This window comes from Dipodomys ordii, unplaced genomic scaffold, assembly GCF_000151885.1.
Source record: "Dipodomys ordii isolate 6190 unplaced genomic scaffold, Dord_2.0 Scaffold99, whole genome shotgun sequence".
Taxonomy (NCBI): domain Eukaryota; kingdom Metazoa; phylum Chordata; class Mammalia; order Rodentia; family Heteromyidae; genus Dipodomys; species Dipodomys ordii.
In genome coordinates, this window is record NW_012267315.1 from 2,354,904 (window position 1) to 2,382,713 (window position 27,810).

The 27,810-nt window shown below is 44.6% G+C and overlaps 1 protein-coding gene across 3 annotated transcripts in view; it reads left to right on the forward strand.

Moving 5' to 3' along the window:
• Ninl (ninein-like) overlaps positions 1–27,810 on the forward strand; it is a 145,391-nt gene that overhangs the window by 61,332 nt on the left and 56,249 nt on the right. For 2 of the 3 annotated variants that reach the window (XM_013027119.1, XM_013027120.1), the window contains exons 4-14: positions 1,118–1,214; positions 4,025–4,200; positions 6,472–6,538; positions 8,431–8,618; positions 9,292–9,444; positions 14,217–14,390; positions 19,853–19,989; positions 21,697–21,837; positions 25,195–25,369; positions 26,268–26,378; positions 26,923–27,003. In XM_013027119.1, coding sequence (XP_012882573.1) covers positions 1,118–1,214; positions 4,025–4,200; positions 6,472–6,538; positions 8,431–8,618; positions 9,292–9,444; positions 14,217–14,390; positions 19,853–19,989; positions 21,697–21,837; positions 25,195–25,369; positions 26,268–26,378; positions 26,923–27,003 — 1,500 coding nt within the window. The remainder of the gene's footprint in view (positions 1–1,117; positions 1,215–4,024; positions 4,201–6,471; positions 6,539–8,430; positions 8,619–9,291; positions 9,445–14,216; positions 14,391–19,852; positions 19,990–21,696; positions 21,838–25,194; positions 25,370–26,267; positions 26,379–26,922; positions 27,004–27,810) is intronic. The other variant, XM_013027121.1, reaches the window with a different exon arrangement.

The window sequence follows — 27,810 nt, forward strand, 5'->3', positions numbered from 1 at the left end:
ATTGGAGATAAGAGTCTCAGGGACTTTGCTGCCTTGGCTGGCTTTGGTTCTCAGAGTTCATCTTCTGAGTAGCTAGAATTACAGGAATGAACCACCAGTGCCTGGGTCTTAATATTCTATATTAGCATTGATTATTATCACAAGGGGATCTCATTTTTGACATGTACACATATACATACAATGTACCTTGATTTGACTTATACTCTCCTTCATCTGCCTTCTTCCTCCCCATACCCGTCTCAAATAGCTTTATCATTCCATTTTCAAATGTGTACATAAAGTATTTTGACCATATTCATCCTCTCCGTTTGCTCTCTCCCCTTCTACTAATACCCTTACCCCAGGCAAGAGGGCTTTTATTTCTTGATGGGGTAGTGATACCATGGTATTTGCTCTGAGTGTATTGTTAAATGGTTATCAAATTTCTTTGTATTATGTATCTCTCTCCCTCCTAACTTCTCCTTTTCCCTTTATCCGTACCTCCTTTTTCTTTCCCTTCCCTCCCCTTTCCTTCCTTTATATTTTTATATTTTTAAAAATAAAATTTGAGCCAGGCATTGGTGGCTCAAGCCTGTAGTCTTAGCTACTCAGGATGCTGAGAGAGGAGTATCACAGTTCAAAGCCAGCTTGGGCAGGAAAGTCTGTTAGACTCTAATTTCCCAATAATCTACCAGAAAACTGGAAGTGGTGCTGTGGCTCAAGTGGTAGAGTGCTCGCCTTGAGCTGAAGAGCAGAGGGACAGTGCCCAGGCCCAGTTCAAGCCTACGACTCACAAAAATAAAAATAAATAAAAATAAAAATAAAATTTGTCATTTAGCTGGGTCTCAAGCTCCTTACTTTAGGGAATCCCTCCAAGTAGCTAGAGATTATAAGCACATGCGACTGATTTGCCTTTTCAAAGTTGTTAGCAGTGCTTATTTGGTAGTGGGATGATGGTTCACTTTTACCTTTTTTTTATTATGTTCTTCTATTATAAGTAATCTTCTGTAGGTATTTGAATGTTGTTAATCTAAAAGGCAACAGGTGTTGCTGTTTGACAAAAAAATCCAGAAGCAATCATATTAAATGTAGATCTTTTGAAAGTGCCCCTGTCCTTTCTTTACTCCATTTCATACAGGTTAACTTTGAGGAATTTAAGGAAGGTTTTGTGGCTGTGTTGTCTTCAAATGCTGGTGTTAGCTCCTCAGATGAAGGAAGCAGTTCTTTGGAATCAGGTAAGAAGATTTTCTCTTATCAACTTTAGGTTTTTACTTACTTGTTGCCTTTCAGAATAACCTAGCCATTCTGGAAAGTAAATTCTAACCTTATTGCCATCACTACCAAGCTCTGTAGACTTGGATTTTTCTCCCTTTATTTCCTTCTTTGTACTCAGGGTCACAAAGTGGCCTGTTTTGCCTGCCACAGAAGGCTGGTGACAAGACCAGTGTAGAAGAGGGAACACTCAGCTAAGAGGAAGTCAGTGCTTCTGATGTGCAGCCAACCCTGGCCTCTGATTGCTTTTTTACTCAATGCTAGTGCTCTACACTTGAGCCACAGCTTTACTTTTGGCTCTTTTAGTGTTAACTGGAGATAAGAGTCTCACAGACTTTCCTGCTCACGATGGCATTGAACTGATCTCAACCTCTTGAGTAGTTAGTGTGAACTACTGGTGCCTGGCTGCTTTTTCTTTTCTTTTCTTTTTTTTTTAAATTAGTTTATTGTCAAGGTGATGTACAGAGGGATTATAGTTACATATGTAAGGTAGTGAGTACTTTTCTTGTCAAGCTTGTTATTTTTAGAATCCAAAATATTTTCTCAACTAAATGATCCTGTGATTTGGCTGAGCTCAGGTTAGTGCTAAGAGCTCCTCCTTCTGTCCATTTCCAAATACCTGTTCACTTCTCCAAGGGTTGACCATATGCTGGAGAGCCTGTGGCCACAGATACGCATGTAGAGTCAGTCAGTGCCACTTGCACCCTGTAAGGCTGAATTTGGCTCAGTGTCCCCCCTACCCCCGCTCCCGCCCAATCCTTCTCATCTTACTTGCCCACTCTACATGTCTCAGGTCTAACTCTTTTTTTTTTTTTTTGTCAGTTGTGGGGGTTGTGTAGGCTTGGGCGCTATCTTCAGCTCTTCAGCTCAAGGTGAGAGCTCTACCACCTGAGCCACAGCGCCACTTCCGATTTTCTGGTTTATTGGAGATAAGAGTCTCATGGACTTTCCTGCCCAGGCTGGCTTTGAACCATGATACTCAGCTCTCAGCCTCCTGAGTAGCTAGGATTACAGGCATGAGCCACCAGCGCCCAGCAATGTCTAACTCTTGTTCATTGTGCCTCATCCTGTCCTTGCCTCTCAATACTGATGTAGGACTCTGACTTACTCTGTCCTTAGGTGCTGCTTGTCTTCAGGGCTCTATTCATATCATCTTCTGGATTTCCAAAAGTTTTGCTTGTTTCCCCTACCTGTGACCAGAAAAATGTGCTTTGTATTCTCCAGGGGTGACTATGCTCAGGGTTGTAAAGAGTATCTCTATTCCTTTATCATCTTCCCTCCTTTTGTTGAAGGCTGCTATTGAACATATAGCTAAATGTATTTGCTTTTGGGGTACTTTTCCAGTAGTAAGTACACACAGAGAAGGCATATAATTGTGCAGGATTTTGGTCAAAAAGTGTGCCAACCATGAAGACTTCTCTGAGATATTTTGGGGTCTCTTCCTCAGGTGCCCTTGAGGGATGAGATGAGGGACTGGTTGGGGACATAGTGAATGACTCTGAGCCCAGATGACTTATGGTGCTTCCCACTCCACAGGGACTGACCCTGTGATTATGTGGGGACTGAAAAGCTGTCCATTCATTGTTGTTATGACCCTCTTCTCCAAGTAACATTTACTGAATAAAGAGAGGTTTTTCCTCCATTGCTTTGGTAAGAGCATTAGGGTGTATTATGAAAAGAACAGATGTATTTTCAGGCAGCTATTATTCTAAGGGAAGTGCTGGCTGACTGACAGTGAGTATGGTAGTGTAATACCACAATATGATATCAGTGTGGGGCCTAATTATGGGCAAGAGGGATGCTGAAGAAGGGCCAGTGGCTAGAAGGAAATCCAGCCTGGGAAACAGAAACAGGCATTTGCGGCATCTCCAGGTATGTAGGTGCTTGGCTGACCTCCAGGATGGGACCATAGGCAGCTAGCATGAAAGCCATGAAAGTTTGGTAGTCTAAGGGTTGTGAACACCCTTGAGTTCCATTTACCTAATTGTCTATACCATGCATCCTACTATCTGTGGCAGGGATTCCGTCTTCCTTTGTTACCTCAGGGTACCTTCTCAGGATATAAAGAAGTGAAAAGGACACTTTCTCTCCTATCACCAACCACTGTGAGCTGCTGTGGCTCAAGTGGTAGAGCTCTCACCTTGAGCTGAAGAGTGCAGGGACAGTGCCCTATCCCAGAGTTCAAGCCCCATGACTGACAAGAAAGAAAGGAAGGAAGGAAGAAAGAAAGAAAGAAAGAAAGATAGAAAGAAAGAAAGGAAGGAAGAAAGGAAGGAAGAAAGACAGAAAGAAATATAGAGACCAACATAATCGCTTGTTTCTGTCCTAGCCCCTCATACCTGCCACAGGATTGTGGAGAAGCAGATGTCTATTTCTTCAGCCCTATTTGAATAAAGTCTTACCTAAGGCATATAGTTGTGAGAAGAGTCATCAGGTCTCTGGAGCTATGTAATCTTGGCTTTTTAGAAGGTTTATTTCTTTTACATAAAAGGTACATTGTATAGTAGTCTTTCATTTCATAAACAAAACAAACTTTGCTTGAAAAATTGCAAACAGTACCTGGAGTTTAGTGAAAAGGCTACTTCTGCCTGCCCTGCCTCTGTTTCACCCAGACAATAGAACAGCCACTATTAACCATTTACATTTCTGTGTACACAACAGTGCATCTGTAAGTCACACTATCTGGTCTATAGCTTCTTAGGGTGTCTTGTTAACATACAGGGCCCACTTCATGGGCTCTCTTCTATACCTGTATCTCCTGATCTCTTCTTAGCTGCCTCTTGTGCTGTCCCACCAAAGTATGTGAATGGCTCTAAGTGGTATGGTCGTCGGAGCCAACCTGAGCTATGGGACTCTGTCACTGAAGCCAAATATTCTGGAGCAGAACAGCAAGCCAAAGCCAGTCAGAAGCAGCAGCTCCGGCGTTCTGCATCTCTGGAAAGTGTGGAGGTAAGTCAGCCATCACATCCTATCCCAGGTTGCCCAATATTGGAGAAATAATTTTGAATTTAACACTGTCCATCATTTGCCACAATCACAGAGGATGTGGGAAGGTTGACCACTTTTCCAGGCATCTTAAGTTGCTAGCCTGGGTTCACAATGTGAATGTATTTCATTTAAAATTATCCTGTGTTTGATTGTCTAATCCTGACCACCGACACTCTTCTTCGGACTTGGAGCAGTGGAGAATTTATGCTTATATCCTTTGGTTCTTTTCTTCCTCACTACCAACATGTTTCCTTTCATTGCAAGAAGCCAATTTTTTTGGCTGTTTATTTATTATTATTAAGTAGTTGTACAAAGGAGTTACAGTTTCTTAAGTCAGGTTGAGAGTACAGTGCTTCTTGGGCAGTGTCACCCTTTCTATTGTTCTCCCCCATTTTCCCCCTCCCATCTCTACTCTTGAGTTCCATAGTTCATTTTTTACATAATGTACATTGGCTACAATGACTACATTTGCTCACCCTTCTTACTTCCATGCATATGTCAAGAAGCCAATTTTTATGGCTTTGCAAGAGAAATGTTAATATGCTAAGGGATACAAGAGGAAATATGTTTTTGATGCAGCCCTCAAGGTTCGGAAAGTGGTTGTATCAAATCTATCATTCCACCTGCCTCAAAATATACCAAGGTTCATATACTTTGAACCTGGCAGATTTGAGCTAGATTCCTCCTTGGAGCCTTAAGAATTGATGCATTCTCCTGCCTGCCTTGGGCCATTCACTATTGATGTCTGGGGTCCAGTTGCCATAGTTTCGCATGCTTCCTGTAAAGAAATATATCCATGATACAGGCCTACAGCTTTTGAGATATTCATAGACTCATTAGACCTGTAAAGGATTCTCGAAAGTTCTTAGTGATGGGCTGGGAAGGTGGCTAAGTGAGAGAATGCTTGCCTTGCATGCATGAGGCCCTGGGTTCGATCCTTAGTACCACATTAGCAGAAAAAGCCAGAAGTGGTGCTATGACAAGTGGTAGAGGGTTAGCCTTGAGCTGAGGAGCTGAGATACAGCACCCAGACCCAGAGTTCAGGCCCCAGGACTGACAAAAAGAAAAGTTCTTAGTGGTTAATGTCAGTGATGGGAATTTCTGACAGATAGGGCCATATTAGGAAGTTATCTTTAGTGAGATCTTCAAGGTCTAAAGTGTTCAATACATTTTGAACATTTGGTGAGCCAAAGAGGAAGAATGTTCTTTTGGGGCCTGCTGTATGTGAGCAACGCCAACAAATCCAGGGCCTCCTTTTTTAATTCTCTTACTAGCTTTGGGCCTCAGATGCAGAGGGCTGAGTGGATCTGTCTTCCTCTGGGCGCATGATGCTTCACCTCCATTGTGCCACTGTACTATGTCATCTTTGACCCTCAAAATATGGACACAGGGATTGGAATTGCCAGTTGAGTTGAATGCATGTGGAAAATAGGATAGAGTATTGCCAGCTTGAATTTTGGCCCTAGACATTTAATGCCAGCTTTGAAGGCACTCCAGAATTAGTTGTGAGAACATAGAAATCTTGGTCAGAAGCAGACTTTGACTCTGGCCTACTTTCTTGGCCACTGGAGCATAAGGGTTTGACTTAAGTCTTGTGTTCTCAATGGCTCTGTCTGTTTTACTATTATATGCAAGCTTACAAAGGCCACCAAGGTTCCATGCTTGCTATACAGTGTACATCTCTACAGCCCTTGTTGGAGGAGAGAGCACAGAGTCTTCTCTCACCTTCTGTTTACTGACCTGAAATACATGATAAGGGTCAGTGCAGAGGACCATGATTTCACAAGATTCATTGGATTAGGGGTGGGGGAGGTATCCTATGACTGGAATATTGACCAGCTCCTGTCAAGTGCTGGCTTTTGAAGCTAGTAATACTGCTTCATGCTAATGTTGGGAGCCCAGTTTTCTTCTGTTAGGGTGTGAAGTTTTTACTGTGTTTTCAATGTGAACTCCTAATAGCTTAGGTTCATGTTAAGGAGTGTGCAGAAAGAAATACATGCCCTTCCCATATTTGAGTCCTGTGCTTCTGAGAGGCATTGATCCATGTGGCATAATACATGCTGCTCAGTGGGGACCATACCTTGTGGGATCTCATTGTAGGGTTGCCAGCCTGGAGTGCATCTTTGGTTGTTCCTCTCCTACCTAAAATGTCCTATTCTGCATGTCCCTGGTGGTCTGCACAAATCAATTCTCATTGAAGGATTCATATTCTTCTATTTATGTTTTCTTCAGAGCCTCAAGTCAGATGAAGAAACTGATAGTGCCAAAGAACCTCAGAATGAATTATTTGAAGCACAAGGTAATGCTGTAGCCAATGTTTGACTAGTGGTTTGATAGCTCAGAGTCTGGAGTCATTAGACAGGGTACAGCCACAAGAATAATTTCTTTATAAATGAATGTCACAGGTGATGTCTCCAATAGACCCACTACACACAGTACTATGGCAATCACCTGAAGCAGTCATGGCACCCACTAGGGACCTGTCTCTTCTCCCATTAGAGTATAAGACAGGATCCTGGTCTTAAAAACTTGATGTAGCAACCAAAGACCAGCAGCTAGAACAAGGCATGAACCACCAAAAAACACTGCATGGTTGGAAAAAGGACAGTTTAACTTTTGGCATTGCTATGTCCCTGTGATCCAGGGCTGGAAATGGAAGTGAGGTGAATAGCCATGATCAAAATGGGAAGTCCATCCACATTTTCTGAGGTGTCATATGTCTTACATGTAGTTGTGGGATATATAACATAAAAATTTGTTTCTGAGCCGGGTGCCCGTGGCTCACACCTGTAATCCTAGCTACTCAGGAGGCTGAGATCTGAGGATCACAGTTCAAAGCCAGCCTGGGCAGGAAAGTCCGTGAAACTCATATCTCCAATAAACCACTAGAAAACCTGAAGTGGCACTGTGGCTCAAGCGGTAGGGCCCTCGCCTTGAGCTGAAGAGCACAGGGACAGCGCCCAAGCCCAGAGTTCAAGCTGCACGACCAACCAAAAAAAAAAAAAAATTGTTTCTGATCAGGCAAAAAAAAAATTCAGGGAGTCTAGAGGCAGGGGATTTCCTTTCTCATTTGACTTACCTTGTAATACTGTATACTTCTGTGATTGAAAAAAATGTTTTTAAAAAGATGCTACTTAATTTCCACCTGGTCTAGGCAGAGTATAACTGTGGAAACAAGACCCGTATGTGTGGCAAAAGACCATAGATGGTATAGAACTGTGTGCTATATTAGTGAGAAAAGATCGTCAACAACATTGGTGTAAGAGGAGTGTATAGTTACGATGTTGAGCCCTGAGGAACCTGTCCACCGCTGGCAATAGGCTCAAAGCAGCCAGAACCACTTTCCTGACTGCACAGCCTGAGGCTCAGAGGTGAAGGTCTTGCTGAGATTGGGATCAAGAGTGATACTCATTTTAGCCACAAAGTCCACATGTTTTATAGTACTGGTGCAGAGCTTCTCTGAGGAAGAGGGTGGAGTGCTTAGGCAATGATTGGAGCTGACAAGACTTAGAATGGACTCTGTGATGTCCAAGGTCTCTACTGAGAAGCATGAAGGCCGAGTTTGAAGTCATGTGAGATGTCAGCGGTCACTCACGTGTGTGACTAGGGTCTTAGATGAGGTCTGCCTTGGAGTAGCCTCTCAGCATGGCTGGACTTTCTCATAGCATAACATCTCGGAGCCCCACAAGCAAAGCTGAGTTAGCCTCATGGATAGCATCTGTTCTGCATGTTCTGTTTGTGGAAGTTGTCACAAAGCTGCATGCACTGGAAAAGTACCACAGACTCCACTTACTGATGGGTAGTATCAAAGATTTTGAGGTCTTGTGTTTAAATTGCCTCATAGGAAAAGTTGAAAACATATAGACATTTCAGAAGAAGGGAAGAGTTCTAACATGAAGGTATTAATGTACTTCACTAACCAGAAAAACTGGAGGTATCAGTAGACTTCTGGGGAGGAAACTGAGTCCTTAAAGCCAGATCTGGGCAGCCTGGGATGTAAGGGTAAGCGGTCTTTGAAGAGGGTAGTAATGGGAGAAAATGATGCTTTAGAGTGTGGGGCTTCAGCAAAGGATGAGTCTGATGCTGGTTGAATATGGAAGGGGGCCTTTTCAGACACCTCTAGTTGGGTGAGGACCTAAGAGACACATTATATATTTATTGGGCTTTTACTCTGAATCCTTCTTGCTTCAGGCCAGCTGCAAAACTGGGGTTCTGAGGTCTTTGGAATCCCTCGGAAGTCCTGCAATCTCTCCAACACACCTGAGAATCAAGTCCGGGAAATCTGGGAAGAGCTGGGGGTTGGCAGCAGTGGTCATCTGAATGAGCAGGAGCTGGCTGTGGTCTGCCAGAGCATTGGGCTTCATGGACTTGAGAAAGAGGTGAGGGGTCCAGGTAGACCAGATGGTGATTTACTCTCTACAGTGGTCCCAGTTTACTTGTGTCTGGACTATCACTTCACCCTTCAGACTCCTAACTCAGATCTGTTACTTTCTAGTCTACAATTATACTCTCAGTGCTTCTGTCCAAGACACTTTTGAGAGTCTATCTCTACCTAGTATCACAAACTTCTCTCAAGCATATTGGGCAGTATACCTTCATAATTTTTTCTCTGGCTGCAGTAATTACCCTTTCCCCTTCTCTGCATGCATCAGTTCCACCTCTCAGCTTTCCTGGGTCCCCCAGCAGTCATTGTACCCATGTTCTTCAGTGGGAATAGGCAAGGCAGCAGCTGTGATATGGTGGGTACCAATTTGCCACATTTGTTCTTAACCTGATGCCCTTGCAGGACTACAAATGACATTTTCTGTGTACATCAGCTTAATGTCCAGCAAGTTCCTATCCCCATGCGACATGGATATCTGTGGAATTAGAAAGTTCAGATGCTTCTCACTCACAGTGGGCACATAGGTCTCAACCCAAAACCTAAGTAGACAGTCTTAGATAATCTTAATTTTGGGTAAAAACAAACAGACTGCCCTATTTAGGCACTTAGAGCCAAAGGCAGGAAGGTTGATAACCTTCCAGGCCTGAAGGCTGATGAATTTTTTCTAGGAACTTGAGGATCTGTTCAACAAACTGGATCAAGATGGTGATGGCAGAGTGAGTCTTGAAGAATTCCAACTTGGCCTGTTTAGTCATGAACCTGCTTCACTTCCAGAATCTTCAACTCCGATCAAACCAAGCAGGCCTTGGTCTCATTACCAGGTAAAATAGAGCAATTAAATGTTGAACCCTATAATACCTGCCATTCCTGACACTGCGTGAATTAACTGATCTGTCAGTGTCACGAGAGGAAGATAATCAACTTCTCTGAGTTCCAAGGTCATGCATAGAATGAGGACAGCTCAGACTTCAGGGCTTCCAGAGGATAATGCACAATGTGTGGGACATGACAATCCGTCAGTGTGTCCTCACAGATATGGAATATATAGAAATACTTTTCAGTGAAACCATTCCCTCCTTTCTTCCTCATTGTAAAGTGAGGATGTTGCTGACACCTTCTTTCGTAGCTTATCTCAGATTAGTTCTCAGGGTGCCTTAATTGTGTGCTGCACTTCTTGCAGTCTTGATTTTTTTATCTCACCCAGGTGGTACATCTCTATGACAACAGACTATAGGCCATTACTATCCCTCCCCTCAATACTGGGATTTGAATTCACTTTTCATTTGCTAAGCAGGCACTCTGCCACTTGAGCCACACCCTTAGCACTTTTTTTTCTATAGTTCTTTCTCTGGTAGGGTCTCATATTTTCATCCAAAGCCCACCTTGGACTGCAGACCTACCTGTGGTCTGTCATGAAGCTCTAGGCACAGGCATGTACAACCATACCTAGCTTATTGAATAATACTGGATTTTGCTAACATTTTGTCCAGGCTGACTGGATAAATTGCATTCCTCCTAATCTTTGCCTCTCAAGCAGCTGGAGATGTGCCAATTAGTGGCTTTGTTTAGTGGCTTCTGGTCTGGCACTTCGTTGCCCTCAGCACCAGGATTGCTCCGGGGACAGAGCACAGGATGTGTCCGCTGGTAGATATGGTGTGGAACAACTAGTACTGTCCTCTACTGGAGTATGTTCATCTGAGAGCCGAAATTTCTGTCTAAAATAATGAGAATGGGTGAGAAACTAGAGTCAGGGCTTGGGTTTCATCTCCAGTTCTTTAAAAAAAAAAAAAAAAGTAAAAAAGATAGGAGTTCTGCCAAGTTGTGCTTGGTATTGGTCAAGCTGGAGGTTTCCTCTTGAGTGAAGGCACCTTGTTCCCTGTGCTTTGATGCCTCTGTTGGTTCGTGAAATGTGTCCTCAGTGACTGAAATAGAGGGGTCAGCAGCTGCACCTGAGCCAGGTTGGCACATGAGGAAGACTGTGGGTTCCAAATGCATCTCAGCAATGAACTTCTTACTTGGTGACCTTATCTCCTGCATAGGTCACCCAATCTGGAATGTGCAGGAAGCTGTAGCCCCCTCATGAACAATTCAGGTCCTATCCCTTCCCTTCCATGTTGAGTTTCTTCCATCCTTCTGGGCACTGTGGACTCTGAGCTGTTTTTTCTTACTACCTTGTACTCTACACACACAGCCCATACACAGCTGCATAATGTGCCTATACCACTGTATACCCATAGACATCTATATGTATATACTCACCATGTACATACACACCCACTTAATTGTGTACCATTGTATACACACTGTACACATGTATACTTGCAGCATATACATATTCCCCATAAGCCTATATTTATTGTACATGTACCATTTCCACATATGTACCCCCGTGCCCCTTCCCCCACCCACACATACACTATGTTCACACACACAGCCAGACTGGGACAAGGGAAGGTTGACTTTATTCTGTAGGGTGTAGAGCACAGAGTTCCTACCTTTCTGATGCCTCCTGTCTCAGAACATCTTCACTGTTGTTTTGGGGTACCAGCTGGGGTGCCAGAATGGCATGGTGGTCTGCTAAGCTGGAGGGTTGAGAATTCAGTGTCTCTGTTGGCATGTTGTGACTTGGATGGCCTCATGGAGGCAAACCTCAAATAGATTTGCCTCAGCACTACTCTTCTCTTGACACTAGAGTTAGGAGAGAACATTTGGGGACTTCCCTGGATCTCTCAGTAGACAGGGATAGTGAAGCATCCACATAGCTCAGCAAGCGCTCATTTCTAAGGGACTGGGTAGAAAGATGGGGATACAGCAAGAACAGGTGGTGAGACACAAAAAAGGCTCAATCTGTAGTGAGCTCTGCTTAGGAGATGTTGATGCTGTAAGGAAGGACAGGATAGTAAGGACTGGGAAATGGCTGCAGGTGTTTTGGGGCGTCTAAGGAAAGGACACGACACACTGGGGAAAAGAACAGACTGGTAAGTGATGGAGATAGGATTTCAGGTGACAGGACAGGCTTGGAATACTGGGAAGAGCAAGAAGACCCTAGAGCTGGTGCCTGGAGAGGAGGGCTGACGCAGAGGTCATGTATGTGTGCATGGACATGGGCAGTGTTTCTGGGTGTGGTGGGAACGTGGAGATTCTGAGCACAGATGCCTAGTATATAAGAAATTCTGCCACCCTCTGTCTTGTGATCCCAGACAACAGAGTCTGTTGGTGAGCCATCTACTTGGGATAGAAAAACAGTGGGAAATAATTCTTGCCCTTTGGATTTTTTTTTGTTGTTGTTGGTAGTGGTCATGGGGCCTTGAACTCTGGGCTTGAACGCTATCCCTCAACTCTTCAGCTCAAAGCCAGTGCTCTACCACTTCAGTCACTGCACCATTTCCAGTTTTATGTGTGGTTTATTGGAGATAAGAGTCTCATGGACTTTCCTGTCTGGGATGGCTTTGAACTGTAATCTGCAGATATCAACCTCCTGAGTAGCTAGAATTACAGGTGTGAGCCATCTGTGCCTGGCTTTGGATTTTTATATTACTAAAACTTTTTAGGTAGCTTTCTGTCTGAGAGACTTGTTGGCCTGTGTTACAAACCTGAGCAGGGCTCAGACATGAGCTGTGACAGTGAGTTCTGGGGAAATGTGGGATCCTGCATGGGCCGTTCTACCTCTTCATTTAAAAAAATATTGCTATTATAAAGGTGATGTACAGAGGGGTTACAGTTACATAAAATAGGTAAAGAGTACATTTCTCATTGGACAATGTCACCCCTTCTCTTGTTCTCTCTCAGTTTTTCCCTCCTACCTCTCCCACAAATTGTATAGTTCATTTTCAACAATGTCCAGTGAGTACCACTACTGCCTTTGTTTTCCCTTGGTCCCCCCATTTCTTTTTCTTTTTCTTTTGGTCGGTCACCGGGCTCGAACTCTGGGCCTGGGAGCTGTCCCTCAGCTCTTAAGCTTAAGGCTAGCACTCTACCAATTTAGCCACAGTGCCACTTCTGGCTTTTCTGAGTGGTTTATTGGAGATAAAGAGTCTCACAGACTTTCCTGCCCGGTCTGGCTTTGAACCGTGATCCTCAGATCTCAGCCTCCTGAGTAGCTAGGATTACAGGCATGACCCTCTGGCACCCAGTTGTCCCTCCATTTCTGTACCTCCCCTTGCTCTCCCAAAGACATATAAATGAACAAACAAGACAAAAAGAAAAGAAAAGAAAAACAGCAACAAAGAAAAAAGCTTCTTGTTTCCATTTCCTGGAGTTCATTTCAATAAATATTATTTTGTATGATCAAATGCACACAGGTATTGTACCTTTGTGTTCCTCTCCTAAGAATATCCTTCTTTGGTCTGTGTGTGGATGCCTAGAGTGCTGTATAATTTATCATGCCTCAGTATATCTTAGATCTAGCTTCTGCGTATAAGAGAAAACATGTGCCATTCTCTAAGCTTGACTTACCTCACTTAACATGATTTATTCTAGGTTCATCCATTTCTTTGCAAATGACATAATACTATTCTTTCTAATGTATATGTAAAACTCTATTGTAAAATAGGTACCACATTTTTTGATCAACTCATCTATCTGGGCTGTTTCCATAACTTGGCTATTGTGACTAGTGCAGCAATGAACATGGATGCGCAAGTGTCTTTATGATATCCTGGCTTGTGATGTTCTGGGTAGATGCCCTGGAGTGGTATACCTGGGCTCGTATGGAAGATCTATATTTAGTTTTTTGAGGAACCTACAGTCTGCCATCCAGAGTGATTGTACTAGTTTATGTTTGCATCAGCAGTGTAATAGGGTTCCGTCCAGAGTGATTGTACTAGTTTATGTTTGCATCAGCAATGCAACAGGGTACCCATTTCCCCACCACCTTTCCTCACCAACATTTGTCATTAATAGTCATGATGTTGGCCAATCTAAAACTGGGGTAAAATGGAATCTCTATTGTTTTGATTTGCATTTCCTGTATGGCCAGGGACGGTGAGCATTTTCTCCTCTGTTTCTTTGCCATTCTTACCTCTTCTTCTGAGAAGTCTCTCCTTATTGCCTTTAGCTCCATTTAGTGATTGGTTTATTAGCTTTGGGTCAGGTTGATTTCTTGAGCTCCTTGTTTAGGGAGACAGCAACTATCTCTTCATTTTTATGCCCTCTGCCATTTCCTTGCTCAGCTTGAATTTTCCTGACACAACATGCAGCTTTCTGGGCTCTTTTCTTTGTGAGGCAGATGCCTACTAACTCAGAGGAGAGATGTCAAAATCCCTTTGTGGTTCCAATTACATGACAGTGTACTGACCAGAGCCAACAGGCTATTCATACATGAGGCCTCTAGTGCTCAAGAGTCCTCAAGAGAGTGTTGGGGAGGGGATCAGGAGCCCTGTGTATAAATCTCAACTCCATCTTCTGCAGAATTATGTGATCTTGACAAATCCCATGGCGGTGTCCTGCTTCTTTTCTAGGAAAAGAAACAGATGATAATCTCATAGCTGTCCTCTTTCAGGGAGAGTGCTGAGTAGAGGCTTGTGAGGGTAGAAAGTGTGGTAAGCACACTTAAGGATACCTGGGTACTCAGAGTGTATTTCTCAATATGCAGGCCCTGGAGGAGAATGGCTGCCATACCACCACCACCACCTCATCCCTCGTGTCTGTGTGCTCGGGTCTGTGCTTCTTCTCCAGTGTCGATGATGGCAGTGGCTTCGCATTTCCTGAGCAACTTATTGCTGCCTGGGCCCAAGAGGGGATTCAGAATGGCAGAGAGATCTTGAAGGTTTGGAATTCACTACTTACAGCTGTTCTGGTGGGTGGCATGCAGTGGTGGGACTAAACAAGAAAGGGAAAAGTGGAAGCTGTATATTCACCAAGGAAAATGGATGAAGCACCCATGCTACAGACATGGTAGGCTTGTGCTCTGTGCTAAAAATTCATACAGGAGGGCTGGGAATGTGGCTTAGTGGTAGAGTGCTTGCTTAGCCTGCACGAAGCCCTAGGTTCTATTCCTCAGTACCACATGCACAGAAAAAGCTGGAAGTGGCACTGTGGCTCAAGTGATAGAGTGCTAGCCTTGAGCAAAAAAAAGCTTAGGAACAGTGCCCAGGCCCAGAGTTCAAGCCCCAGGACTGGCAAGAAAAAAAATCATATAGGAAAATCTAAGGAAACATTTTTTTCCTTCAAAATTTTTCTATTAAACTATAGGACATTTTTCATTTTAAGATAATAAAACTGAGAAAACAGCTGGGCACTGGTAATTCTAGCTTCTAAGGAGGCCAAGATCTGAGGATTGCAATTCAAAGCCTGCCTAGGCAGAAAACTCTGTGAGACTCTTACCTCTAATTAATCACCAGAAAACCAGAAGTGGTGCTGTGGCATTAAGTGATAAAGTACTAGCCTTGCAGAAAGCTCAGGTAACACCAAGGCCCTGAGTTAAAGTCCCATGACTGACAAAAAAAAAAACCCTGAGAAAACAACAGTCTGAAAAAGTCCATTTGAAGGCAAGTTTTAGCATCCTATTTGTTGTACCACTATTGCTACACCAAGGAGGGAAATCCACAGACTACTGATAAGAAATCTCCTTCTCTATAGTAAGAAGTCTTATTGCTTAGCAAGCCACAATTTTGTCCCAGGAGTCCCCAGGAGTGCTTGTACCAGTGTTTTGAACCCAAGGCCCCTCTCTAGCATAGCTTTCTTATTTGGCTGATGCTCTATCACTTGAGCCACACCTCCAGCCTGGCCTTTTGCTTGTTATTCTAGAGATGGAGTTTTGAGAACTTTTTTTTTCCCAGACTGGCTTTGAGCCTTGATCCTCCTGATCTCAGCTTCCTTAGTAGCTAAGATTACAGGCCTGAGCCACTGGTATATGACAAGGCTGTCTTTCTTTTCTGATTTTACAGATTTTTTTAGAGTTGGCCACAAGGTCAGCCTTCAGGATGTGGATGGAGCTCTGTCTGGGGTTGCCAAGTCAGAGACTGATAGGCACTGGCCTGGTGAGGGCCAACCACCTCCATCTCAAGATTTATTATTTCGTCTCTAAATTTCACCATCCACTGTTAAAAACACACACACACACACACACACACACACACAGGCCAATTTTTGTAAAATATCTGTCGAGAAAGAAAGCTTACCTTTCTTTCCTTCCATTTGTAGAGATCAAGGAGCAGGGTAACAGCTGAAGGTTTGGCAGACTGATATTTTGAGATGGGATTGTATTGCCCAGGCTAGTCTGGAACTCAAGGTACATGCTACCATGCCTGGCTTTATTTTAACTATTGTTTTTTTCTTTTTGTTGGTTGTAGGGCTTGAACTCAGGGCCTAGGTGCTGTCCCTGAGCTTTTTTGCTCAAGACTAGTGCTCTACCACTTTGAGCCACAGCTTTATTTTCGTTTTTCTTGTGGATAATTGGAGATAAAAGTCTCATGAACTTTCCTGCCAGAGCTGGCTTTGAGCTGCGATCCTCAGATCTCAGCCTCCTGAGTAGCTAGGGTTATAGATGTGAGCAAGTAGTGTCCAAAGGCGGTGTGACAAAGCAGTACTTAAGGAAGCACAAAGATAGTCTTAGTCTTCTTGCTTTCTTGGGGCTGAACTCAGTCATTAAGTGCCAGTTTAGGGAATGGGCCATTTAATTGTTCTGAGAGCCAAAAGCTGTGCTGTGGTCACTGAAACTTGGATGTAGGGAGGACAGAAGCAAAGGTGCTCATGGTTCTGAGATCCCCCCTGACTTCTTCCTGACTTGGAGAGGTATCTTGGATGTTGTCCTGGTCAGACCAGTGATGAGGCTCTATCTTGCCTTTTCCATTTCAGAACTTACTCCTTTTATTGCTTTTCCATTGTCAGATAGTATTTTATTTTCCAATTTGTAATTTACTAGTTGCTTCTTTTTTATTTGATTTGACTGAAATAGCAGTAATGATGAATTAAATGTTTCAACACTTGGCAACTACAAGGACCTTCAAGTGTGCAGCCTTAATTCTTACATCAGCCTTGATATGGGTATTTGGCAGTTGGGTGACTAGGGCTCAGAGAGGGTTGGTGGCCTGCCTTGGACACAGGGTGAGTGGCACATCACTGAGGTGTGTGCCATACCACATCAGGGCTCTTTCTGCCATATGACCTCATCAATAATACCTTCTCTGTGGGACCAGCAGTTAGCAGCGCAGGCTGCTGGCCCCACCAAGAGCAATGATGATCACTGCTCACCTGGAAGACCTGTTCCCTGGGAAGAAAGCACCACAGGGAGAGCCTAGACATACAGGTAACACATTATTGGGGTTTCCAGGCTTCTACCTAGGGCTCTCATGCTTCTTACCCGAGCCTGCAACAGAGTCTATGATAGTGATGCTTGTCCTGATGCTGCTCTGTTTTAGTTTTCTTACTTCTCAACATATTATCACTAAATTCTACCCTATTCCACTCTCACCATTTCTTATCGCACAGTTTTGGTGAGGAGTTTGGGAGCAGCTTAATGGGGTAGTCCTCTTTCAGTTCCCCTCAGAGGAGGAGAATTTAGCACCATTCAACATCGTAGTCTTCCAGAGGCCCATCTGAAGTTGTAAGTCTGCTTCCTGGGTGGCAGGTTGATGCCAGCTGTATGCAGGAGGCCTTATTCTTGCCATGAGGGCTGCTTTTAGGACTGGTAGGGTGTTTTAAATGCTTGGCAGCTGCTACCTCAAAGCAAATAACTCAGGAGAGTAGGGTGGAGGCCATGTGTCTTCAGCTTAAGCCTGCACAGCACATGAGTTCCTTCTTAATATTCTTTTGGCCATGGCAATCAGCCATGTTCAGAGTGGAAGGTGGGGGAGGCCTCAGGTGGCCAGGGATATTGGACCATCTTGGAAACTGTCTCTCATACTTGCCACAGTTGTTTTTGTTTTGTAGTAGTAATAGTGGTGGTGGTAGTAGTAGTAGTAGTATGTAATGTATGTATGTGTGTGTGTGTGATGCTGGGAATAAAGCCCACACCTTCATGCATGCTAGGTAAGCGCTCTACCCTTGAAGCCTAGTCCATCAGGGTGGTTTTGATCTTCTTCTTCATCAGGAAGTAATTACTGTAGGGAAAGATGTATTTGTGTCCTAACAGCCCCAGCATCCTGTTATTCCTTGTGCTTTCTCTTCAGGAGCACCCCCAGCTAGGTAGTAGACAGTCAAGTCTCTCTTTTCCTAACACTTGGCAGGAGCTAGACATGCCACTGTGCCTTTTCTCATAGGCTTTTTTTGTTTGTTTGTTTGTTTGAGTCTACTGCTATATACTTGCTATATCACAATATCTCCCCATTTTAAAAATCATTTTCTGCACATCAACTTAAACAAATCAGCATACTTTAACTATTATAGCGTACAGTCATGAACTGAAGTTCTGCATTTGCACATCTGGTGCAAAAATTGCAATTTTTTTTTGTCAGTCATGGGGCCTGAACTCTGGGCCTGGGCACTGTCCCTCAATTCTTCAGTGGTAGGCTGGAGCTCTACCACTTGAGCCACAGCGCCACTTCTGGCTTTTTCTGCTTATGTGGTGCTGAGGAATGGAAACCAGGGCCTCATGCATGCAAGGCAAGCACTCTACCACTGAGCCACCTTCCCAGGGCCCCCCCGTCCCCCTTTCCCAAATTGCAATCTTCTTTTTTTTTATTGGTTGTGGGGCTTGAACTCTGGACTTGGGTGCTGACCCTGCGCTCTTCAGCTCAAGGCAAGTGCTCTACTGCTTGATCCACAGTGCCACTTCCAGTTTCTAGTTGTTTATTGGAGATAAAAGTTTCACGGACTTTCCTGCCTGGGCTGGCTTTGAACTGCAATCCTCAGATCTCAGCCTCCTGAGTAGCATGAACCACCAGTACCTGGCAAATAGTGTAATCTTAAGCATACATTCACTAGATTTTTTGTTGTTGTTGTTAGTTGTGGGGCTTGAACTGTGGGCCTGGGTGCTGTCCCTCAGCTCTTCAGCTCAAGGCAAGCATGCTACCACTTGAGCCACAACACCACTTCCAGTTTTCTAGTGGTATCAGAGATAAGAGTCTCACGGACTTTCCCTCCTGGGCTAGCTTTGAACTGTGATTCTCAGATCTCAGCCTCCTGAGTAGCTAGGATTACAGGTGTGAGCCACTGGTGCCCAACTTACTAGATTTTTAATAAATGCATACACCTACATAGATCACTGTTATTAAGGGATATAGAAAATAATCATTACTCATCTTATAGGCTCTTAGTGGTGCCTGCCACTGGACTTGGGTGTAACTGTAATTTTTAGAAGCTGAAGTCAAGAATACTATTAGTTACTGGCCAACTGAGCTAAGAGATGTGTAGTGTTTACTTGTTTGAAAATAGGAGAAAAAACACACATGATATAATTTGTTCTGTTCTATTAATTTTATTTTTCAAAATCCTATATGTGGTATTGTATACCTTTAATCACAGCACTTGGGAAGCTGACTCAGGAGGATGCAAGATCCAGTCCAGCCTGCTTAAAAAAAATCTCTTAGAGGGTGAGGATGCTCCTCTCTGGGAAGTGTTTGCCCTTGCCCTTGCTCTCTCTCTCTTTTTTTTTTTATTTAGTGGCTACACATCCTCACCAAACCACCTTGCCCTCTTTTGATAGATCATTTTTCTAACAACATCTTCCATCTGTGACTATGTGTCATAGAGGTAGATGAATGAGGATCCTTCTGGTTTGTAATGACAAAAAAGTCAATTCATATGGCTTAACCAAAAGAATATTTAGGGCCTTAGTGGGCAGCCAGGGGGATGTAATTCAGGTGTCATGGGATCTGAGTCACATAGTAGAGTTGGGATCCTTCTCCCTCCTACTCTTCTCTCATGCTTTGTGGTAGTATTGGCTGTAAGCAGGCCTCTACTATGAATCTTTCCAAGGCTTACACAGATATTAAAACTGTTGGTTCCAGAGGGAAGAATCCTGCTCCTCTGGTCTCTGTCTTAGTCCCTATATGGTGCTTGAATGGGTACATCCCTGCCTTTATCTCACACTTGGTCCAGGAAAGAGAACTCTATCCAGCCTGAGTTCTACCCATCCTTGAGTATACCAGTGACTAGAGTACAGTCACTGTTAGCACAGTGTTGGTAGCCCATCAGAATTACTTGCAATTGAGTTTGGTAGATATGAAAGGTACAGGTGCTGGCTATAATAGCCATTATGGGTCTAGGCCCCTGGGACCTAGAGAATAAGAGAGTATGCTTGGAGATGTCCCTCATTTTCTCATGTCCAGCGGGTCTTGCTCCTTCTAGAGCCTGGACTTCAACGTGGAAGAGAAAGTGAACCTTTTGGAGCTGACCTGGGCCCTTGACAACGAGCTTCTGACTGTTGATGGTGTCATTCAGCAAGCAGCCCTGGCCTGCTACCGCCAGGAACTGAGCTACCACCAGTAAGAGCCCATGTGGAACGACGGGTGGAGTATAGCTGGCCAGGCCCACCTCCAGGAAAATTCAGGACACATCCTTCCCTATCCTCACCTGTGCCACTGGTTTATCCTGGAATGTGGAAGCTCCATGCTCTACTTATCTCCCGTGCTTCTTCTCTTTAGCTATAACTCAGAGGCAAAGGCAAGCAAATAGTTGTATAGAACAGAAGAGGTAGATGTTTTCCACATGTCCAGGCTGGGCAGGCCTAAGTATCTTGTGGACTGTTCACTTGTTACTGCCTTTGTTTTTATGTCCACAGAATTGAAGGAGGACCATTTCCTCCTCATGCTTGATGAGATGCTAGAGATCTATTTGTCATGGTCCTTCTTGAGCCCCTTTTACTGGAGTTCTAAGGACTTGAGCTTGACTCTCATCCTGTTGGAGCTCTCATTCTTTTTTTTTTTTTTTTATTTTGACCGGTCAAGGGGCCTGAACTCTGGGCCTGGGCACTGTCCCTCACCTCTTCAGCTCAAGGCTAGTGCTCCACCACTCGAGCTGTAGCACCACTTCTGGCTTTTTCTGCTTATGTGGTGCTGAAGAATCAAACCCAGGGTCTCATGCATGCAAGGCAAGCGCTCTACCACTGAGCCACCTTCCCAGCCCTGGAGCTCTCATTCTACTAGAGCTCAATGGTGTGGAGGTAGAAACCTCTCCAGTGGGCCAGGGGCCTGCTTCCAAGTGCATCCAGAGGGCTCTCAGGCTAAGGCTAGCAAAAGAGAAGGAAGTCCTTTCCAAATAGCAGAGTTGGGATAACATATTTTATCCTAATTGGATTGGGTTTTGGTTTAGTTGAGTATTTAGATTTTGTTTTCTTAGTTATGTTCTGAAGCTTCAAAAATGATTGACAGAAACCAAAACTTTGATTCTAAAGACTGCTCCTTGTCAGGTACTGACAGATGGGCCTTCCTTTGGGCAGCTCTACAGATAGAAATAGCAGAAGAGAAAGGGAAGCCCAGTGCTCTTTCCATGGGGAAAGTCTCCAGAGTAGCAGGAACCACAAGTGATTTGTTTAGAACTTTGTTCATTTGGGCCAGGTGACTAGTCAAGGTCACACATACATAGCACCTTTTTCTCTGGGTGACTTGGTTGCCCTTGCTCAGATGCCAAGCTGCCAGGGCAGGGCTGTAACATAATACCAATAGCCAGCCTGCTCCTCTTATGTGTCCATGCCCAGAAATTAATTCTCTAATGTTCTAAGCTTGTCTGCAGGTGTGGCATACTGCAAGGCTCTAGGCTCAGACTCATCAGTCATTTGGCTGGTGTCTCTCTGTCTCTGTCTCTCTCTCTTTCTCTCTTTCTTTCTCTCTCCCCTCCCCCCTCTCTCTTCTCTTCCTCTCTCATGTCCCTCTCCCCTCCCTTTCTCCCCTGTTCCAATCCCCCTCTCCCCCTTCCTTCTCCCTATCACTCTCCCTCCCTTTTCTCCTTTTCTCCCGCCCCCTCTCTGCATGCCCATCTGTAAAGTAGACATAGCAATCTTAAAAAGTGTCCCAGGAGTGGTTGTGGAGGCAGTGAGGCTAGTACACACTTGGTCTACATGTGGCTCCCCAGTTAATGCAGCTGTTTTTATAATTTAAACAGACATGGAGTTCAAAGGGCTCAGAATAGGCCCAGGTGAGGCATGCCAGGCTGATGGTAGGGTCTGCATCTGACCTGTCTTCTTCCCATGGCAGAGGGCAAGTGGAGCAGCTGGTGCGGGAACGGGACAAGGTGCGGCAGGACCTAGAGAGAGTTGAGAAGAGGAATCTGGAGTTTGTGAAAGAAATGGATGACTGCCACTCCGCCCTGGAGCAGCTCACAGAGAAGAAGGTCAAGTAAGTTTTGGGCTCAGAACAGCAGCTCCCTGGGCAGCCAAAGCAGCAATTCCATACCTGGGGCCACCAGGATCCCTATCTAAGGGTAGAGGGTCTATATAGTATGGCCAGAAGTGAAGGCTAGAAGGCTAAGGCCACAGCTGGGGGCCAGGGACCCTTTAGTTCCTCTGGAGCTAGTAAAAATTGAGAAGACACAGCTCTGGAGATATCCTTTATCTTTTCTTCTTCCTTCATCCTTCCCTTTTTTCCTCCTTCATTTTCTACTCCTTCTCCTTCTCTCTCCCTCTCTCCTCCCTCCACCCCATAGTGATTTACATAGTCAGGCTCTAGTTAGAGCTGAACTCTGTACCGACATATACCATCCAGGTCCTTTTCTGGTAACTGGGGAAGGCTGGACACAATGGTCTGAAGCTTTCCTACCTCTGTGCAGAGGAGTGTGTGAGAAATAGCCTTGTGGGAGAAAGGGTATATGTTTGTCTGAAGCTGTGTTTGTACAGGAATATGTATGTGGGTGTGTAAGGATGGGCTTCAGTGAATGGGTGCATGTGGGGGTATGTGGAACTTATGTAGGAATGAGTGTGAGTACATGGGGGTGAATGTGCCAAGGGCTTTTGCAGGATAGGGATACTTTTCAAGGAGGTTGAAAATGAAGTATCCTTTTGCTAAACTTTTGAAAGTGTTTCCAGTCAAATCTGAATACACTGAGGCCTCCCCATAAGCAAATATGGAGACCCACCAAATGATGTAGTTGGGGTACTGGACCTCCTTGAGGACAAATTGGTTTGGATCACCTAGGACAGGTGGGTTTTTCACAGAAATTACTCAGTGTTGTTTCTCATCTTGTTAGCAATTGATAGTCTCCATTCATCTGAAGTGTCTGACAAGTCAGCTTTTACACTTTTACAGCGCTCTAGTCCAACGGATTCCTGAGCACCAAGTTAGCACATCCTCAATTGTGGAGGTTGACTACTGTAACAAGATGATTACCTTCACTTCCCTGAGATAGTCTCACTTCCCTGCCATCTAGAATCATTTTTGAGGTCAGTCTGAGTTTCCGAATTGTGTAAAACTTAAGAAAGAGAAGCAAAAGGCTGGAGGCATGGCTCAAGCAGTGAAGAGCCTGCCTAAAAAGAACAAATCCTTGCGTCCAAACCCCAGTACTATCTCCCTCAAAAGAGAGAGAGAGAGAGAGAGAAGGGATGGGCTTTATGGTGCACACCTTTATTATCTGCATTCATGAAACTGAAGCAGGAGGATTTCCAGGTTTAAGAACAGTCTGAGACTTCATAGAAAAACTGTCTCCCTCCCTCAGAGTTAGCACTTGGTTAGCATGCATAGGTCTCTGGGTTTGATCCCCAAGAATCCACCCCCCCCCACAAGAGAGATTACTAAGAGAGGCCATCACCTTGGTTGCTAGAACATTTCCTTTCTCTCAGTGTCCCCTTCACACTGTTCTGATTGCTATTTTAATAGGGTTGTCATCAGCCTTATCACATTTATCCCTAAATGCTGGGATCCAAGGTGAGTGGCTGCAGGTTTGCTTCTGGCCGCCTCTTTACTGATGTATCTGAGACCTTAATGATGCCTCTTCAGAACCCCTGTGGAGAGTGGGAGCAAAGGGTGAGGGGAGAGGCAGACTCTGACCCTCACAAGACCCTTCCTCTTATAGTTCTATACCAGCCATTCTCCAGAGGAATGGCTCAGTTAGTGATGTTCACAAAGAAAGAGACTCCTTTTTAAGCAAATATGTTCCAAAAAGCTAAAAGCAAATTGATTTTGGATCACAGCTCAAATAAACTGAGAGCTAGTTTACCTTGATCAGCATGTATAGGGCTCAGTTCCCTCCTAAAGATCTGGGGGGTGATTGGGGGATGCTTCTTTGCTTGAGGTCAGAGGATCTTATATTCTGAGACAGTATTTCTGCATGTGAATGTGGCTGAGGAATGCATCAAGAGATGCTGAGTCAAAGCCCAGCACCCCATGTGCTGTATGGGTCTTTTAATCTTCTATAAGCAGGGGGAATTAGATGTTCCTATAAATAATTCTGATGGTTGGGTTAGGTCTTACCACAGATGTAGTAAGTGGTACATATTTCTTATAGAAAACTTATAAAAGTACAAACAAAAGTAAAACCAGAAACATCACTTCCCAGAGGCTATTATATCTTAACTTTTCTCTCTCTCTATTTTTTTGGGTGCTACAGTTTGCACTCAGGTCCTAGTGCCAGGTATTCTTGCCACTTGAGCCATGCCTTCAAACTCTTTTTTCTTTTAGGTTATTATTTAGTTAGAATTTCATGTTTTTGCTAAGGGTTTTCCTAACTATGCTTCCTGCACAGCTGGGTCTATACCATACCATTATTCCAGAACTACTGATTGAGATGAGATCTCACTAACTTCCTGCCTTGAACCATCATCCTTTCTATCTCCACGATCCTCAGAACTCAGCCTCCTGAGTAGCTAGGATTAAGACATGAGCCTACCCAAAGACATTTTAAAATGACAGAAAAGTACATACACTACAGTGCAAAGAGTCACTTTTATAGTATTTCCCCCTAAGTAACAGCTGCCTTGTATCCCTTTTCTTCCCTTTTGAGTATTATTTCTCTAAAGTTATAAGCTGAGATTAAAGGCTGGGCTGTGTGGATTGGAAACTGAATCTGTATTTTCTCTTATGTTTGATGCTGGCCCTGCCAAGTCTCCTGTGGAAGTAAGAGACTCACTTCTCTATAGTCAAGATAGAGTTAGTATGAGAAATCTGTGAAACTGTCAGTGATAAGACTAAGACTTGATTTTGTTTTCCCATAAGAGGAAAAGTTGTTGCTAAAGATAAATGCAAAGTCTGAGGGGAAGATGCCTCATTTTCTCCATCTGACTTTGGGAATTTACTGACCATGCTTTATTTTTGGCCTATTTTCTGAGGATGGAGATTGACTTTTATGTGCATCTGGTGTAAAAGGTCTTTATCACAGGGCTGCTGTGGAGTTATGTATGTGAAATGCAGAAACAGTAGGTGGAAGGCAGAACATCAGTTGGACCCATCCCAGATAACTCCATATACTCACTTTCCCCACAGGTAGGAGAAGGACTTCAGGTGTTTGACATCTGACCTACCAGCATCCATTGTCTAAAGGTTTCATCTGGCAGCCTGTGAGGGAGGAACACCCACCAACAGGCATGCCCTCCTTCTAGCATGGATAGTTTACTTGCTGAAAGTCAATCCCATCTTCCAAATAGGATGATAGGGTCCAAGGTGGTCAGACTAGGGCTGAGGGCAGGGGGGTTCAGAGGGGAGGAATCCTGAGGAGGCAGGTGGTACCTGCAAGAGCCCCAATGTTGGTTGTGTGCTGTGTTTCAGACACCTGGAGCAGGAGTACAGGGGAAGGCTGAGCCTCCTGCGATCTGAGGTGGAGATGGAAAGGGAGCTGTTCTGGGAACAGGCCCGCAGGCAGAGGTCTGTGCTGGAGCAGGACGTGAGCCGCTTGCGGGCTGAGGAGGTCAGCCTCCGAGAGAAGCTGACTTTGTCTCTGAAGGTAGGTGGAGGTACATCCCTGGGGTACCTTGTTCAGACAGAAATGGTTGGAAGAGCAAAATGACCTTACATTCTCAGCCTGAGCAGGTGACCTGTTCTTTCAAGGAATCCCTTTTACTCCTTCCTCTGGCTCTCATTCTACTCTGGGCCAAACCGATGTGAACGCAGGGAGGGGCAGCCACCCTAGACAGCATGGCTGCATCCCAGAGTCTAGGTGTAGCCTACCAGAATCCAGACTTGTGGCCTGGAGCAGACATGGCTTCTATGGGCTTTGCTTTATGTCCCATGCCCTGTATTCATCCTGTACTTGGCTGCAGTGAGATGTCCAGGCTGCATGGATAGTTGAGACACAGAGGTACTCACCCACATGCCTGGTCCTTACTCTGTGCCCAGATTTTTCTTCTTTTCTAACTCAGTAGCCTCTTCTATATCTGTTCTGGTTCCCTTCAGTCTCTGCTTTCTCTGGGAGGAGGACTGGACATAACCCAAGCCACCCACCAACTTCGTCCTTCCGACCTTCTCAGCCTGTTCCTCAGTGCCTACAGACCTTTTCCTCTTGAGTTCCTTGCTGGACTTTAGCCGTACTGGTGCTATTTCAAATACTTCACATAGACAGCAGCTTAGAAATGATATATTATTTATGATCTTACTGATCATAGAGTTGGGGGAAAGCAGAGACAATGGGGAAGCCATGGGCTTTGGTGGGACATGGGAGCCTGTCTCGCTGGCAGGCATGGTCTATGGTGGCGTAGTCCTGCGCAAAGGCCTTGCCTTTTGAGGGTTTTCCCCTCAATGCTACTGGGAACAAGACTCTAACTTAAGAGAAAGGACATTAAGACCTGCCAATAATTCCCTCCTTTGTTTCATGGGCCTGGTGGACATCTGCCTGTGTCTCCTAGGAAAACAGTCGATTACAGAAGGAGATCGTGGAAGTAGTAGAAAAGCTTTCAGATTCAGAGAAGCTGGTTCTGAAACTGCAGAGTGACTTGGAGTTTGTGCTGAAGGATAAGGCAAGTCCTCTTGTTGGTTGTGGGCTTGAAAAAAAAATCTTGAAAAAGAGTATTGCATGACTGAATATAGTTACTTGCACTGAGATTCAAGACTGGATGGAAACTAGCATGGTGACGTTGCCTTTTGTGCCTTCATGGCAATGTGAAGTGCCCAGCACTTAGCAGGCTCTTTAGTGGCATGCTAGGGCTGTCAGATCAGGCTTCAGTCCCTTTTCTAGGGGGTGGGGGCAAGGAGGGAGTCTGGAGCTCTGTTATTAGGAAGCTCTCACATGGCTTTACCTGTCTGTTCCAAGAGGAGAGCAGAGGCTTCCCAGATATATAAAGTAAGAGGAGGAGGAGAAGGAGGGGAAGAGGAGAAGGGTCTGAGAGGTTGTACTCTGAAGTATGTAGCCTATGGGAAGGAGTCAGTCAGGTTCTCAGAGCCAGGGCTGGAGTGCAAGGGGAGTGGGGATGGGCTCTGCCCATCATTGCCTGTTCTCCTCGTCTGCTGAGCTTTGAACCAGGGCTTCACACATGCTTATTTACCTGCCTTTCTGACTTTCAGCTGGAGCCACAGAACACGGAGCTCCTGGCCCAGGAGGAGCGGTTTGCAGCAGTCCTGAAGGAATATGAGCGCAAATGCCGGGTATGTGCCCTTCCCAGACAACTTAGCCATCCAGAGCAGCCCTGTGTCCTGCAGTACAGTATTGGGGCCCTTGTTTCTGTCATAGGTGCACAGGCCCCTCAGGTACTCTGCACTCCCAGTCACTCTGAAGCAATGGAGGAAAGGGGTGCCTTTGAGTCAGCGCCAGCACTGTGGGTTGGCAAGGCCTATCTGGCTCAGATTCATGTGGCAATGTGCAAGGCCTTGGCTCTCTCGCCTCATGGGTGTGCTACACTCTTTGTCTTCACATGGTCAGATGAGAGACAGGCAACAGGAAAATCTTCTCAATGCAGAGATTCTCAGTACCACATGGGCATTACTGCGTTGTGCTATGTCTAAGCATTCCTTAGTTTCTTTTAGGATAAGTTCTTTTGAAGAAATTAAAGTTTACTTTAAAAAACAAAACAGAAAACCCACAGAAGCAAATCAGAATTGAGTTGGGTTAATTAACAGTACAAAAAAGTTCTGATTTACACAGTAATTTATCATATACTTTCATGGTTAGCTCTTGGTTAGTATTTAATTTACCAGAAGTTAATTTCCTTATTAGCTCTTAGTATGTAATTTATCAAAAGTTAATTTATGTAAAAGCAGCCTTTACAAAGACAAGTATATTTGTGGTTAAAATTAGGCATCACTGAAAACTTCTACCCTTGAATCTAGGTGCTGTGGTGTGAGTCTATAGTCCTATTTTCTCTCTCTTTTTTTTTTTGTCAGTCGTGGGGCTTGAACTCTGGGCCTAGGCACTGTCCCTGAGCTCTTCAGCTCAAGGCTAGCACTCTACCACTT